We start from the raw sequence: 16,736 nt of genomic DNA, 5'->3' as shown, positions 1-16,736 counted from the left end.
CCGCGAAAAAAAGGTAACCGATTCTCTAGGAATCCAGCGGGTCTTCGAGATACTCGTAGTCGTCCTCGGGGGGCAAGACGTATGCCGAAGCAGCCAGGACAGCGGCCAGCAAGACGGAGACGCCCGCGCTGAACGCGCATAGGTAGAAGGAGTAGTCGAGGGTCCAACCCGGGACGACGAACTGCGAGTCGTGGTCGAATAGCCAAGCCTGCAGTTTCATCGTTAAATAATTGTGATCCCCATTCCAGTACGAACAGATAGAATATATCGTAGACGCATCGAGAGTAGAAAAGAGAGAGAGAGAAAGGTTATTAAAGAAAAAAAATTACTCACCACAATCCCCATGCTCGCAAATTCAACCACGGCATCGGCGCACAGGAGGCCCCCGATCAACATCCAGCCGCCCTCGCGCTTGAACTTGCCGCCGGCGAGCACGACGAGGAAGCTGACGAGGGTGGCGAGCTCGACGATGGTGGCGAAGGACAGCAGGAAGCCGCTGGTGCGCCACAGCGAGCAGAACGTCTTGTCGTCGCGGCAGTCGTCGTCGCTGGGGAACGGGCGGCACGCCGGGTCGGCGACCGAGGAGCAGCTCTCGTGTAGGCCCAGACGCTTCGAGAAGGTCGAGCCCGTGGATGCCGTCACGCTGTAGGTCACCCAGTGCGTCGTCAGGAGCGAGGTGAGTGTTAGGGCGGTGGCTGTGGAAGAGGCATCTAGTGGTTAGCTTTGGTCATGCGCATGATAAATGTTCCGTCCATTCGGGTTCCAACTTGTCGAGAACACTTCGACAGGGACATGATTGCAATCATATGATGGCATAGCTCATGTTTCAATGGCTTGGATTGAACACTCCAGTTGGAGATGTTGGTGGTGGTGGTGGTGGTGATTTGGGGGCTGGTTGAAGGAGGGAAATGACGTACTACACACGAAGATGCCGAGGGCGACTGAATACACTATTTTGCGAGTCATGGTGCCTGACGTTTGCGCACCTAGGCGTCCTCTTCTCGACCAGCAATGAGGGAAGCGAAATAAAGGAAAAGGGAAGTTGAAGCTATTGAGAAAGCAGTTGATATGAGCTCAGATATAGAACCCCCGCATGTCCGAGGGATTCGTTTGCGAGCTCTTTCTTTTAATTGTCGAAGAGGGTAGGTAGGTTGAACGGTCGTCGACCGTTTTCTTGACGTGGGTTGCTTGGTCTGGTTGGGCTGGCGAGCTGATTGATTGGGCTACGTGTATCAGCTGCTGGTCGAATGTGGGGACGAAGTATGGGTTTGGGGAGCAACTTTGGGTAATGCGAGAGGACGATCTCTTGGATGCGAGGTAACGTAGGGAAAGACGAGGTGAGCGTTTGCCAGGGGAGTGTAGCACACCGAAAGTCTATCTCGGCCGGCTGGCTGGATAGATCTCATGAGAGCTGAAAAATGAAGGTATTCAGCGAGGAGAGACTGAAGTGATTTCAGTCATAGAATCAAACCGTGAATGTTGATACAGACAGGTAATTCGGCTGCCTGGCTCATCTTACATACAATTGGCCGTCTCACAAGTCTGTCTAGACTAGGGACTCACTTACAGAGGACAGACAGAAGCACAGACCCGCTAATAGCGGCTACTTATCGTCTCCAACCTGCATCGCTATCGGAGGATTACCAGCCAATCTCTGTAGAACATCGGAGCAGGTGCTCTTCACCTTGCTGCAGCAGACTGCAGATGCAGAGGATATGTTACCTTCTAAGAGGTAGGGAGGGAGATAGGTAACGACTATGATTGATTGTTTGTATCACATTTGCTTCTGTGACCAGTCCAGATGTGATAGATAGTAAATAGATCACAGCTAACTAGTATATGAGATAGGATCTGGAGCCATCACCTACCTATGTAGGAATCCCGGTGTCACTGCTTGGAATTCGTGTCTGCAAAGTAATCGAATCACTTGTCTTCTTCGGCATCTCTCTCTTACCCATGAATTTAACGCCCGGGAGTCCAATTCATGAGGACGTGGTGGCACGTTACTGTAGTAGAAAAGTATGGGCCGGCGTCAACCGCATGCGACGCCGCTTAGGTATGTATCCGGAGGCCTCGGTGGGGTAACGTACGACAGTCTCTGTCGTCTACCCTCTGATTCCGCTTGCATCCGATTTTCTCCTGCCAATATGAAATGGCAATATGAAATGGGATACTTGAATGATGCGCCTAGTTGCTGTCAAAATATGATGACCGGCACATTCAATGGAGATATAGTAGCCTTAAGTAGGTAGGTTGGAAGAATACCGTGGCGTTACCTTGCCTTGTAAGTGAGGGGTTGGCGGAAGGGTTAGTCTAGCGTTGAGCATCGCCAAATATATAAAGATGTTTCAACATAATCAGTAAGTTCTACTCTCGTATAGTCTAGCAACTCATAAATTTCAACTCTAGATCATGTCTCGGTATGTTTCATATCAACTATCGAGTTGACCTTGCTGCATATAGCATAGTTTCTAGGTGACGCAGTGCCAGAACATGTCCCTGCCGAGTTAAGATTCAATGATGAACCCCTTTGGTGCTCATTGCAACACAAAAAACAACATTGTATCGAATATAGACCATCATACCTGGCAAACAGAGAAGATGCTTCTCTCTGATTGGCCGAACCATACGGTGCTATTCTGGTATTGGAATGCATAGGATGATAGCGATAATGGGATTGAGGCTTGAGCACGGCCTATGATGTTTTACCTATTGTGATATTTGATGAAACTGGTCAAGTGGCGCAGCGCAGGTGGCTTATTTATTTATAGATTTATCGATCCCTCGACGTTTTTGATCCCACTATGTATTGGGTAGTCAACGTCCTTGGCTAGAACATCCTATCATAGCATCTCCCCGGACACTTCCAACGTCCTTCTATCTCAACATCCGACTCAATTACTCTACTGCTCTTAGATATCAGCGATGGCATTTTGAAAAGGAAGCCCTATCTCCTGCCTTTACTGGATAGAGAGACTATGCTTCGCTATCATTACTGTGCGTAACCTACTATCAGAGTGGCGCGCTTTTGACCGTGCCATTACACGTAAACACTTGCAGTGGTGGCCATATTCGTCATGAGTCGCAGGTGATTTGTACCTCTGGGTAGGCACAGTGGCACAATGGTATAGTGACACTGCTCGTAAAGGGAATAGCTACGAAATCTGCGTGATGGGTAGTTGAGGCTCACCTAGAGGCTGTGAACACCTAGGTACCTGGGGGGTTCAGCTAAAAGCATAACAATTGTAGAGCTTTTTGAGCCAACCTGGTGACAAGAATTCTCTGTACAGTACTGCACAATGGGAGCGTTTACATCTCCATGTGATACTAGAACAGGCAGAAGTTCCAATTTGGTATCAGGCCCAGAAGCTTAAACTGGAGAGATATCCCATGAAGAGTAAAGCGAGGTGGGTAGATGCGTACTCAGGTGCTTCTCGGTCTGTTCTATCTGCGGTACGCAGACGGACCTGACGATAAATTCTCCGTAGGCTAAATGTTAAGCGTTGTCAGCAATCCAGCGGGAGAACAACTGCGGCACAATCCTCTTGAGCAGACTCGTCGATTGTGATTGATGGAAGATTGGTGCCAGATTTCTCCAGAAATGGGGCTTAGTTGGTTGATGTGAGGCCCCCTGTCTTCCCCAACTTCTTCGGGGTATTTCTCCACACGCTATCCAGCGCCATCTGCTTAGCCTATGTAGGTAGTTGGGCACATACACCTTACCTTAATATTGGTAGGTGCCAGTAACCCGTCTTTCAACCATCTCGTCCTGACTGCTCGGAGCTCACGGGCATGCTCGGATCCGAGGTGAGGAACATGATATAGACGTGCGTGCTGTGTAGCTCTAGCAGGCGCGCTGTTGGTATAATGAGGCCGACCCAAGAAACAATCGTTGATGTACAAAATGTATAATGTTAAGTTCTTCAAGTTCCGGGGGTTCGCTTGTCTGGGGATTGTACGCTATCTTTGCCCTTAACAGCGGTACGAATAAATAAAGCACTAACGTATTCTCGCGTATTGAATTGGTAACTGATAAGTAGTGGGCATGCTGCCCACACGTCCTCGGATCAAAGAACGCACGTGCTATAGATATCCCAACGATTTCGAGCACCAGCTGCGTGTAAAGCTTCAAATGTTGTATCGAGGCAATAGGCTTTGTTTCATGTAGCCCCAAATATTGTTTCGGTAATCCTAGTTGCTACAACATTTGCGAGATTTCTCCGCCTAAGGGCTGCTCCCTCTTCTCTTCATGTTCACTGCCAAGTCTTGAGACTACACGCGCACTTACTTACAGGAACATCCATCAATGGAACGGCTTTATTGTTCCCCGCTGGACTCGACCTCGCCTCTCGCGGCCCACCTCCCCACAAACTACCGCACATTGTCCTGTAGGCTATGACGGGGGCGAGTTCCAGCTTTCCAGAGGATTGATGGGTACATTACGCTTAACTTTCAGCAACCCTGTTATCTCTGGCGGAAGCAACTGTAATCATATATGAGTGCAAATCAAGTCGATATAGCAGATGATACGACTAATTCTATGTATCAATTGGAGAGAAACAGGCTTCGCTAATGTAGGCATAGGTGGTCTGGTGGGACGAACCATGTACGGCTGGGCCGTTCAATGAACCGGCCGATAGGCAGTTTAGTGCAAAGCATAAATCTGGTAGCGCGAGGTAATAACATACATAATATCAGGTACCCCATTACACATATTACACGTACAAGTATAATATGGCGGCTGTAGCAGGCCAGGGATCAAATCCTGCGATCTAGTGGCTGGAAGAATTATTGTCGCTCATTCATGCCATGAACGACCTGGTATGATTGATAGGAAAGCCTTGTATCACGTTCACTCTATCCAGGTACGTTTCCGGCTCACTTAATTGATAGATATTCAGATGTAGTTGCCCAACCTACAGAGTAGTTCTGTAACCTTACTAATGAAGTCCACCCTCAGTTTCTGCTACGCCTCGCTGTCCTAATAAACTTGAGCCTCAGCTGAACGGAGCTCGCATATCATCTGCCTAAGTTAGTCCGTCTAAATACCGCTGCTACCACTCCCGCGCTTTTCTTTATATCCGTCTGCCAACTAACTACTGTGATCTCACTAGGGTTACATTAGAGTGGCGCACGGCATGGTTGGCGGCATTTGCCATGCACTTGTTAGTTTATGTCTTGGTCTTTAATTCAAGTACAGTTTGACTCCCTGGGCTCAGTGGTACTTGGGTGAGAGCCTGGAGTTAGGAGGGACCATTACTCTAAATTGCTCGAGGAAACACTACGTCACAGGACTCTCCCGAGATATCAACTGTGTAGTTTCATCGGCGTATACAAGATGTTGGCTCAAGCCCCGATGCCGGTCCATCGGCGCAGTCCAAATGGGAATTTGTCGCCAGAGGTTGCAATGGACATGGATTCAAGAGCCGTGACACCTCCTACAGACACTATCAAGACGAGTAATAGGTTTCGGAGAGGTGACACTCGAACGCCTGTGATCGTGTACGGTCCCGGGCAGGAGAAGATAGTATCGACTTTTGCGGATGTTTTAGGGAAGCCACTTCAACTGGCTGAAAGTTTTCAGGGTATTGTGGCAACAGAGCAAGAGTTGGTACTTGGTATTTCAGCTGAAAGTGCGAGGATAGGTGTGGAGGGTCGGGATAAAAACACCACGGTCGTCATACATTCCCACAACGTCGGCCTCGGGATGCCGCCGGATACATATCTCTCAGCCCAGTGCGACTTCGAATTCTTATATACGGACACCTTACAATGTCGGCAGGACCTGGCCCGTTTTATTTCATTCATTCTTGGACAGGTTAACCACCATGATACACTTATGACAAAACCCCGTACATTCTTTATTTCGACGACATTTCCCGATGTTCGAGCTGCTTTGCCAAACATCGAAGTGCTAACGGTCGGATGTGATGCCGTGGAACTGCGCGTGGACTTGCTTAAGGAACCACTTGGTGACGGTACATTCGCCCCAATACCTAGTTTGAGCTATGTGGGTGAGCAAGTGATGCTTCTACGCCAGAGGACGGAACTACCCATCATTTACACTACGCGCTGTACTCGAGAGAATGGACGCTTCCCAATGGACAATCCTGAGTTATTCCACGAATATCTTTACCGCGCGATACAATGGGGCGTCGAATACATTGACGTCGAAGTATGGCTTCCAGTGGAAATACGACGAAAGCTTTACGAAACCCGGGGTAGTAGTCACATCATGTCGGCTTTTCACGACTTTACCGGCTACTTTAAGTGGCCGTCGGCTTATGCGCAATCTATTTTCGTCGAGTCATGCAAGTATGCGCACATAGTCAAGATGATTGCCATTATCAACGACAATAACGAGAACTTCGAGTTAGAGTATTTTCGCTCAAAGATACGAGCGGAGTACCCAACCGCACCCCCGTTTTCCGGCCTCAACATGGGTGAGACCGGTCAGATATCACGGACATTCAATAAAGTCTTTACTCCTATCACCCATCCCCTTCTCCCGATTATCGCCGCGCCTGGTCAGATGAGCGCTGCTGAGATTAATGCCGCCCTAGCATCTCTAGGCCAATTACCAAAGAGCAGTATCTACGGAATCATTACCTCACCCTCTCGGATACAGGTCCCTCACGCCCCCTTCTACGAGAAGTGTTTCAACGAGCTAGGCTTACCACATCACTTCGCAGTAGTCGAGAGGCAAACAAAAGGATCTCTGAGTATTGAGGCCTGGTGTAATCAAAGATCTTTCGGAGGCGCATATCTGAACCCTCCTGTTTCATTCACAAGCCTGATGCATAACAGTACATTTTTCTCAAAGCTCGAAAACGGGACAGGACCGATTCTCACCGAAGCAGTTCACATGACGGGAATGGTAGATACCATTGTGGTCCAATCCAGCCCAACGTCTTCTCCGGGATCAGCGCCCTCATCAACGCCTTCCAGCCCCCAACGCCGGGTCGAGTCCTCATCTGCCCTGACACCGAATGATGCTCATGGACTTCCCACTACAACATCCCTCCTCTTTGACAACGCAAATTGGCGTAGCATCCTCCTCACCCTCACACGAGATCTTGCACCCTCGGCATATTTTGGACGCACAGCGGTCGTCCTCGCTTCTCATGCCGATGATGCTGCGTCAGCGATGTATGCGCTGAAAGCGCTTCGCGTGGGAAAAGTGTTCACAGTCGGTTTCAAAACACCCCCTGCCCTAGCGCGTAGCTTCAAAGTTGAGCCCTTCAATAGTCTCGAAAGCCTGCAGAAAGCAAGGACAATGGGCGACGACGGCGGTCCCTTCGTCCTCGTATCCGCTCTTGGGCCGGAGAAGTCTAGTCTCGTAGGTATGCTGGTACGGCTCTTCGGAGGCGCAAGGGGTTCTTCGTCTCAGATTCGCAAAGTCTTTCTCGACCTCGCAGATGGTCCAAGGAAGGACGACCCAATCTCCATTGCGGAGCAGTGCGGTTTCGCCGCATATGGAGTCGCAGACACGACCGCTTTCACCACTGCCGAGACTGTCAGGCTGCTGGTCGGCCAGAACGTCCCTTACAGCTTCGTGCGCCTGACAAGCGGGCAAGGGATGTTCTGATAATTACGGATTCAAAACCGCACATAATTTATTTTTCGCCTACTCGGACCCGGCGTCGATATTTCCGTTAAAGTTTATAGATCTTCAATGTCTCTTCAATGACAATTAAACATATCTTGGGGTGGCAATATTGTTGATACTGGGTAAGAGGCCTGCGGAGATCTACTTTAGGAAGAGGAGGATGAATCGCCATCGGCTTGCAATTCGCAAACTTGGCAGTTACCACTCTGAGTACGGTGATACCGCCGTCTACAGCGCCGATAAGAAAGGCAGCTAGCTCAGTATATACTTAATAGGCGTGCTATAATGCAATAGCCTGTCCGAACTATAATTCCTATGTTATAAACCCAAAATGTCATCACATTGCTTCGCGCTGAGCCTTTATACGTGCTTCGGACTATCCTCAGTACCCTTGGAAGATCCCAAGTTGATGATATCTGTCAGTTTCTTTGATGACTTCTAACGTCATTAAGAGCATGTGCCGAGATTCAAGGGGGATTAAAGTGAAGGGATATTGTAATATCATTGGCTTCAGTCCTCACATAATTCTAGCCGTATTCATAGCCCCCAATTTCAGTCGACTAGAGAAATGACTTACGCGATGTGATCGTCGAAGTAAAACCTCTTCTTGCAACGAACCTTGTTAGCCGAAGATGGTGTTAGTTAACAACACTGGCAGATCATGAAGGTAATTTCACATTTGCTATTGAACTATAGATTATTTTTATCTCGTATAGACCCATGCCATATCTACCACTGGCAACTCATAACCTGTTTTCTGGCGCTGTTCATATTTATTGGGGGAAATATGCCCTATGCAAATTAGTTCTATAGTGAATTATATTCCTTGCGCTTCAGGACGACGATCAGGGTCTCTCAGGCGTCTCGGCTAAGCATAACCTTCCGAGCTCACGCTCACTCAATTGAGGCAATGCGGCGTGCTAATAAGGTCGTAGTTGAGTTTGGCAGTCTTCCTTCGGTCATCGGTTCTAGATAAACCCGAGTGAGTAGCCGCTCCAAAGAAAACGACATGTCCAAATGACAATGTTTTTTGCGTACCGAGACTTTCACCAAGCCGCATATTCTGTTCGGTGCAGCCGATTTCTTTTTGAGTGTCGGTACTATGTCGGTCAAAATAACCCCGTTTCCTATACCACACCTGCCTATGAACCGTTTACCAAGGAACAAGTTGCCCAAGCAAGCGCCCATAGTTGAATAACTGGAGGTCAAGTATTATTATGTACGTATCTTACCTGTCCAAGAAACTGGCCAGTTACCTTTTTCATTCCTCTCAATCAACCGGGTACCTGTTTCTCACACTTGATGCTAGATTTTGAATTGGCCACTTCGTCACTTATTTGTGGCCTTTTCTCTCTATTGCTATAGAAGACCGCTTTATGTAGTCGAGTTTGACGCCATTTCGAAGTCGACGTAGCCTCGAGTACCTACTGTTTATTACCCAATGGAAATTGTCAAGCCCGAAAGTGCTGTGCGCAAACTATACCGTGTAGACAGCGCTCTTGGTTGAGATCCTAGGTAGAAGGATGACAAGGAGCTGTCGCTGTGGAGTGGACGACTATCGATCACTGGGGGCTACTGATGCACCCCAGACGGTAAATGTAGCATCAGTGGATTCTCGCCTCTGTGCTAGTGCAACGCCACGACGTTGTGCGATACTACGCTGTGAGTTTCTCGGTTCCGCGGAGAGGAAAGCCGTTGAAGCTTTGGTCACGTTCTACTGTCATCACGTCCTTTTGCGTCCTTTTGTCGGACGAGGCGCCCCCCTCTTCGCTGCAGTTCGGCTGCAGTACGCGCGCAGCAAGCGCGATCGTCGAGAGATGACATCGATTACAGCAGTCCTGGGAATAACTCTACTCGCTGCTTACCATAATGAGCAGGTCCGTTCGGTCATGCAGACTGCTCGGTTATCATAGGTCACGATAGCGAATCATGAACCGGAGGGAACGACGATATGCCACGATGCAGTCGGGCGTGCGTTATGTAGGGTGGACGCTGCTGTCGCTTTCAAGATATATGGTTGCAACTTGTAGATCTTGTACACATTCCCTCCCTAGCTTATCTTGGGCTTCTGTCTTAGGTTGTATTGTATTGATTCAAGAACAGGATGACTAGTAGTTCAACCATAAACTGTCGATGTCATACTCCAGCCATCGGCCTTCGCAGTGGCCGTAGTGTGCTACGACTCCGCTAACACATCTCGCTACAGTACGTTAGGTGAGTATTGAGAGGATGAATTCTTGGCGATGGAGTTGCGCGTACCGTAGCGTATTATACACTACCTATTGCTAGTGTATCTGGTGTGGTGCATAAGAATACGTTGTTGCTCCTCGATCTACTATGTAATCAAGCCAGATTGGGCATTGAACTTCCTTATCACGAAACGGGCGCGTCATGATGGGATAGGGGGGAGACAGAGCAAGCGTTTCAACGAGGATAATCCTTTGTCGTGGAGCCTTAGGAGAAGACATTATAGCCGTAGTTCTGTTCCAGAACCTTGAGTACTGAAGCAATGGAGCCCCTCATGGCGCCTCGTCCGATCTTATCAGCTAACAGATCGACGACGATGAAAGTACGGTACCTATTCTACCTAGTCTACGCGAGCGCGAAGCCAAGCTCGAGGGCTGTTAGACTACTTTATATAACCGAAACCGAGCCTCGAGGTGACCAAGGACCCGGAACCCACAATGGTACGACATCTAGGTACTTCGGTGATGCAGTAAGCATATTAGACCATATTAAGGGTGCGGCAGATTGATGTATGCTGCAGCTTGCCGTACGCCACCCAAGCTTGTGTGTGATCTGAACGTTCTTTGCAACCTTGAACCATGATACGATGTGAACTGGTGCATCTGAATGCTGCGCCAGTTCACAAGCGGAAAAGCTTGCGCGACACACCTCATCATAAAGACGTCTAGTCAGCCATTGGCTTCCCCATACATGCATCGGCAATATCCTCTCAACTCCGAGACTCGAGTCGGTACCAACACGCCGACCAACCTATTATGGGCAAGCTTCCATGCCCCAACCAGTGTGGTGTCTGCCACGAGGACAGCCTGATACCAGTCCACTATGTAGACAGCTTTCTGATATAGGAGGAGATCTACTACCCCTGACCTGACAGTAGCGCACCAATCAGATCCCTGGTGTCCCAGCACATTAACACCGAATACACACGTCGTATTCACTTTCTACCTGGGCTCGCCTGGGTATGAAACACCATTCGAGAGCCCACAGTAGGGAACAGGCTTGCTATTCGTAGCGGTGAGTGCTCTTTTCTTATATGATCGTACTGTAAACAGCTTCAGTTTATTGAACCTCTCTCATGCCTATTGGCTTTTGGCAGTTACAGTGCCTGTAGGGTGGGAGTCTACGGTACGTAGGTCACTATCTCTGAGCCCCAGGCAACTGGAGATGCTTCCCAGTTACCTAGAGTGCCACGGTACTGAAGATCGTGATCTTCATTTCGAGCATTGTAGTACAAAGGATATGAGTAAGGTCTTATCAGGAATGTGCCGTCATGCTATAGTGGCTGTTACAGATGACGCAAGTGAATAGGGCCGTTTTGTAGCGTACGTAGTCGGTTCCAAAGACGCATTTAGGATTGGGTTTTTAAGACCCACGGTCCTGACTTAACGCCCGCGCTTTACCTCTATAGTATAGAACGTACTAACCTTAGACTACCGTACGAGGCAGCTAAAGGCCCTTGCTGGGCGCAGAATCGTTCAAAGACAAGCGCATATGTGTTAGGTAGATAACCTCGAACGGCTTAGCTTCTTGAAGTCGAGGCATTAGATGAATGGTTTGGCATTGAGATGACGCAGGAGGTAGCATCGCCAGGGTGCAACATACTAGATAGTACAAGCATTTGTTCATCCAATATACTTATGGCTTTCTTTTCTTCTCTTCAAACTATGTATGCTATCGTCCCGTCATGCCGGGAATACCAAACAACGGTTTGTTCCGCCAGGTGAATGTGATAGGATGCCGCTTAAACAAGGAACTTCCTAGCATTTCGCCTGCACACCAGAACAGAACAACGCCTGGCGTCTAAATGCATTCGTCTGTCGTACGGCGGACGGCCGCCACCGCCGTACTTTTCACAATAAACCCAGCACGCCTACATGTAGAGGCTTATTCTATCTAATGCCGGAATTCGAGATACATACCATAGCATGGAATATGGTGCGCTAGGATAGCAGCGGCCCCTTGACATAAACCTTACAGGTAGGCAGCTAACTCAGTGGAGTTGGCACCGGTTCCACGCCAACCATGTTTTGCGCAATTTTGGTAGTTGAGAGCCTCGGCAAATCATTCCTCATATTGCAACTTGACATTGCGAGTTATAGGCGTTTTGAGTTATACTGAACTGCAACTCTTTGACTACTTTTCCATATTGCTTTTAAGATTCTGGGCTAGTAGCGTAGCATTCTTTGCTCAACGCCATGTACCTACCTAGGATTCACTGCCCTGTCACTCTACTTATTACCTATGCACACACATCCACCACTTGAATGGTGCTTTCTCCAACACGTCCATCCCATTGCGCCCCCATACCCTGCAACAAGTGCTTCCCCGCTGCGGCCCCGCGCTGACCTTGCAATGGGTGCTGGCCGCAGACCCGGAAGAGTATGATCAAGGCGCTGTTCAAGGACAGAAGTTAGTCTAGCGTGGCGAACATGGAGCACCCCAGAGCTTTAAGCGCGATCTTAGGATGTACAGTTGTAATGGTAAAGTATCTACAGCTAGGCTAGTGTAAGTGTCTGTCGAGGGACCACAAATCGATGTGGCATGGGGTAAGTTAGCTGACATTTATTATGTGAATCGCTCCCGCCAGACGCTCGTGCGAGCTCAGCTGCGCATATTAACTTTGCGATCTGCACTTTCTACGATTTGGTGATTGGTCAAGGTATCAATGTACTGACACCAGCAACACGAACAACGAGCATTGAGAATGAGAAAAAGTCCGGAGTTTCAACAACTACTCTTGTGTTGTTGACGGAGTCGACTCAAGGGCTAGACTACCGCCTGCGGTATACCACCACAGCCTCCCAGTGTCTGACAATTCTGTTAGAGAGAGGTTTGCGCCTTCGTTCACGCAACACCTTCCAAATAAGAGTCAATGAACACAAGTTTAGCCCACTCCGACAGCAGCCATTCACTCGTCATGTCGCGGCCTCAGGTGGGCATTGAACGGCTGCCAACACGCCGGATGAGTAACGAGCCACGAGAGTCAATGAACTGTAAATCATGTCGGAAACGGAAGGTTGGTTACCCCTAGGACTTTGGTTGCCTACCGGCATATGCGACAGCGATGCTAACAATCGTTCGCTGGCGAACAGATTAAGTGTAATCGGTTACGGCCGTCTTGTGAAGCATGCGAAGTCTTCCAATGCCCGTGTATATACGGTGCGTTATCTTGAGGACTTTCCTTTGTGTGTAAGTGTTCATTTACTAATACTTGTGATTCGTAATTGCAGATGCCGTCCCTAAGAAACGTGGGCCGAAGACGGACGTGCTTGAGGCTCTTTTAAAACGGGTAGATGGCCTAGAAGCACAGCTCAAGGATCAGAAGAAAACGCTGGGCAGTTCACCAACTGCGGAAGAGCCAACATGTACGAAAAAGGAGGCATTGGAGATTAGCACGGAGGCGCCTGCTTCAGACTCAATACCACCAGCCCGTACAGCGACATCTGAACCTAGGCCAAAACGTGCAGCTCTTGACACATCTCGAATATCGGATTCTGGGTCAGACACCGCCCTATACTCCCCTGCTATGACTGACACATCAGCTCCTGCGATTCCCTCTGACGCTCTTCTTGACACATACTTCACACGCTTCCATGCTAGACCTTACCATATACTAGACGAAGCATCTGTTCGATACCGGCTGCGGGCCAATGTATTACCACCGTACCTGATTCATGCCATATACGCTGTTGCTGCGAGGTATGTCTCTGGTATCTTATAGGGCTCATCTCGACTTCGTCGCTGATTGAATCTAGGTATACACCGTATCCTACCGGATATCAATCTTCCGTGAAGTTAAGCGAAGGCTTTGCTTCTATGTCTAGAAAGGAGATTGACATTGACGAACCGCTTATCGACACTCTACAAGCGCTTCTCCTTCTGGTAATAGCGTACATCGCAGCGGGAAAGGGGAAAAAGGCCTATATGCTCATGAGTATGCAATATCTCTACCGTGGACCTCCCTAACCCTTTGGTGTTAATTAAGCTGACTCAATATGCAGCAAATGCAATTGGCATGGCCATGGCCCTCGAATTCCACCGAGAAGCAGATCCAAACGCCCCTATAGCACCGCTAGAACGTGAGATGAGGAGGCGCTTGTTCTGGTCGTGCTACTTACTAGACAGGTTCATGGCCTGTGGTTCAAAGCGACCGTGTCTTATTGGGGATAAAACAATCTTTCTCCGGCTTCCATGTTGGTTTCCAACGCCCGGCGGTCTCCCCGTTGAAGGCGAATTCTTTCAGAGCGGTTCAACTATTCACTCTTTGCAAGGAGGCGGCAGGAAATTTCAAGGAGGCAGCGCAATGCTTATTGATATTAGCCGCGTATTGGGCGTGACGAACCGTTACCTTGCAGCTGGGGGTGTCAAGGGCGATTCCCATTTCCCATGGCACACGCTATCAAGCCTTTCCAAAATAAGACAAGAACTCGATATCTGGGCGTCTGGTACGGAAGATGTCTTCTCAAGCCTGGACACATTACTTGGGCACCCAGAGTGCACTGTCTTGGTGCTCAGCAAGCTCGTTTACCACTTGATCTATTGTTTGATTTATCGGCCATTTCTGCCTATCGACCTCGCAGAACTTTCTGTAACAGGCCAGCACCAGTCATGGCAGATCGAGGCCACAAACATGTGTTTTCTCCATGCTAACGCCATAACTGAACTGGTGGAATTGGGGAAACAGACGGGGACTACCGAATGGCCCGCTTTCGTTGGCTACTGCCTCTGCACTGCTGGCACGGTCCATATCCACGGAGCACAGTATAATAGGGCGGGAGCAAGAGGAGGTGACATGGGAACTTTCGCGGCATCCGCGGACTTTCTTTCGCGTGAGATGCAACAACTAAGCGAGCTTCGTTATGCGTGGGCGAGCGTGCAACATCAACGAGAAGTTTTGCAGAACGTCTATAATGCCCATGCCGAACTCGTCAAGAGGCTAGCGAGCAACTCAATGCGCTACTCTCCTGCGTTTAATCTCGAGGATTTCTTCAGTCGCTACGCAAATGTCACCGGTCCTGGAGGCAAGTCTTATGATTTTGATGGAGCTAACCTAAGCCTTACAGAGGTAGTGGTCGACTTCACTACGGACACATACACGGGCCATGACTTATATGCTTCCCGAGATAATAGTGAACCCGACCGACCGAACCTTAAGCGGAAATTTACGGGCTCCAGTCGACCGGAACCTGGCAATCTGGCATCGATAAATGCCAGTACGAACAACCCTACATCTATCGGTCCACCGGTACCCAGCATCTCTTCCCGTCGATTCTCGATCGCTCCCAGACCCCCAAATTCACATGTGGTAAGCGTCGCTGCCTCGTTACATCCACATCCAGAAGGACAGGCAGTGAGTCAAGCAAGAGATTCGGTCGCAGGTATATCAACGAACGTTGTACCGGCAACACCAACGTTCCCAGTACAACAGTCATACCATCAGATGCCAGGCTACATGGGCAACACCGTCCCTAGCCCACGCAATTCTATCGCTCCGACGCAGAATACAGATAGCAGTAGCAATGGAACTGGGCCCAGCAACTATGACCCCATGTTCGGTATAGTTCCTACGAATACCTTCCCCTCTCCTGCTCCCTGGCAGGCCGATGACGACAACGGAGACGTCGCCGCCACTCCAGGCAGCAAGAGTCACGATGGCAGCACGGCGGTAGGGGCCGCGGACGAGAAAGACCCATTCCTTAGCCTCCTTGAACAACTTGCCGAAAACGAAAACGTTACGGGGCAAGGCAATGAGCTGGATTTCTTTCTCACTGCACCTCAAGCCTAGACAGCAGACAGGCGTCACTGAGTATGGTCAATGCCAGCACTTATCCCTTCAATTAAGGCTTAAAGTTTCACGAAAAAAAAGTGATGATACGAATGTATATTATTAGTGAGCGGGCATTAGCGGGCGAGTCATTGCTATTTTGGAACATAGGCCGGCTTTTGCCCACTTTCCACTAGCACTTGGGGCATCATTCAGCATTTTGGGAATAACTCAGGGGCTATAAAATCTTGGGCGGCTATCGTTTCGGGGTCAAGCATCAAATATATATAATGCCGGCCTGTGACCACAAGATTACTTGTAGATAGTAGAGTATTGCGACCTTGTGAAGCAATGCGTCCAACGCTATTGAAGCGAATGCTACATAAACATGCGCAGATCACTCTCCTCACAGCGCCTACCCTCGGGAATCCCCTATGAACGGGCTCAAGGACATGAAGAGGCCCGAAGACTCGTCCATCGCCAATGTTGATGTTCGAAACGCAGCTAGTGGTGCATGTAGCAAGTGTGGAAATGCTTCACGCTATGCGTCCCTCTCCAGTTAACCTTGCCGGGTCTTGACGGGGTTACGGTACAAGAGATCAAGCCATGTCCTACATAATACATACTAGTAATGGCCCTCTAGTCTAAACCCATGTGGTACTTAGACAGATAGACGCGGTCGATCTCAGCAACTGACGACATCCTACTACTCAGCTAGCTGATACGAGGTTGTCCAAATTTGCATGACTAATTCTCAGCACCGAATTAGAGATTTCAATCCTTGTCGCAGCCGACATGTAGGTACATGAAGCATCATATATCATATGTGGGAGGACTCGCCTTCGCGACGGGCCGCACAAGCGATGTGATCCCAGCCAATGCTTACCTCAGATGAGACAGGCCCCCCCGTAAGCTCAAACCTGGTTTTCCACACTACTTGTACCGTATATACGTAGTCACAGCTGAGATATACTTCATACTACGATCACATTAGACAATGTCAAGAAGCAATTACCGATAATTCTACTAATAACTTCAAATATTACTGTCCATTTCTCACATCTAGGACTTCGCCATGCCAAATCCATGCTCACAGTATACAGAGCCAGCTTGCTG

At 49.0% G+C, this 16,736-nt stretch overlaps 3 protein-coding genes across 3 annotated transcripts; 2 read left to right on the top strand and 1 right to left on the bottom strand.

The window, feature by feature from the left end:
• Nucleotides 1-25: 25 nt before the first annotated feature.
• Nucleotides 26-966, bottom strand: F5B22DRAFT_643340 (uncharacterized protein; the record flags this gene model as incomplete). Its single annotated transcript, XM_047978253.1, has 3 exons — nucleotides 26-208; nucleotides 334-710; nucleotides 918-966. 3 exons carry the CDS (start codon nucleotides 964-966, stop codon nucleotides 26-28), a joined length of 609 nt encoding a protein of 202 aa, XP_047833765.1.
• A 4,372-nt stretch (nucleotides 967-5,338) lies between these two features.
• On the top strand, nucleotides 5,339-7,588 carry F5B22DRAFT_643339 (3-dehydroquinate dehydratase; the record flags this gene model as incomplete). The annotated part of the gene is made up of 1 exon (XM_047978252.1): nucleotides 5,339-7,588. The coding sequence occupies one exon, from the start codon at nucleotides 5,339-5,341 to the stop codon at nucleotides 7,586-7,588; it is 2,250 nt and encodes a 749-aa protein (XP_047833764.1).
• Nucleotides 7,589-12,728: 5,140 nt separating this feature from the next.
• F5B22DRAFT_661168 (fungal-specific transcription factor domain-containing protein) lies at nucleotides 12,729-16,041 on the top strand (the record flags this gene model as incomplete). The annotated part of the gene is made up of 5 exons (XM_047980348.1): nucleotides 12,729-12,872; nucleotides 12,949-13,015; nucleotides 13,087-13,555; nucleotides 13,612-13,790; nucleotides 13,858-16,041. The coding sequence occupies 5 exons, from the start codon at nucleotides 12,729-12,731 to the stop codon at nucleotides 15,639-15,641; spliced, it is 2,643 nt and encodes an 880-aa protein (XP_047833763.1). The 3' UTR covers nucleotides 15,642-16,041.
• Between the last annotated feature and the right edge of the window lie 695 nt (nucleotides 16,042-16,736).

Source organism: Xylaria bambusicola (assembly GCF_022495145.1).
Source record: "Xylaria bambusicola strain CBS 139988 unplaced genomic scaffold F5B22scaffold_7, whole genome shotgun sequence".
Classification (NCBI taxonomy): domain Eukaryota; kingdom Fungi; phylum Ascomycota; class Sordariomycetes; order Xylariales; family Xylariaceae; genus Xylaria; species Xylaria bambusicola.
Note: the sequence above shows the minus strand (reverse complement) of the source record. Positions and strands in the feature narration are given on the sequence as shown.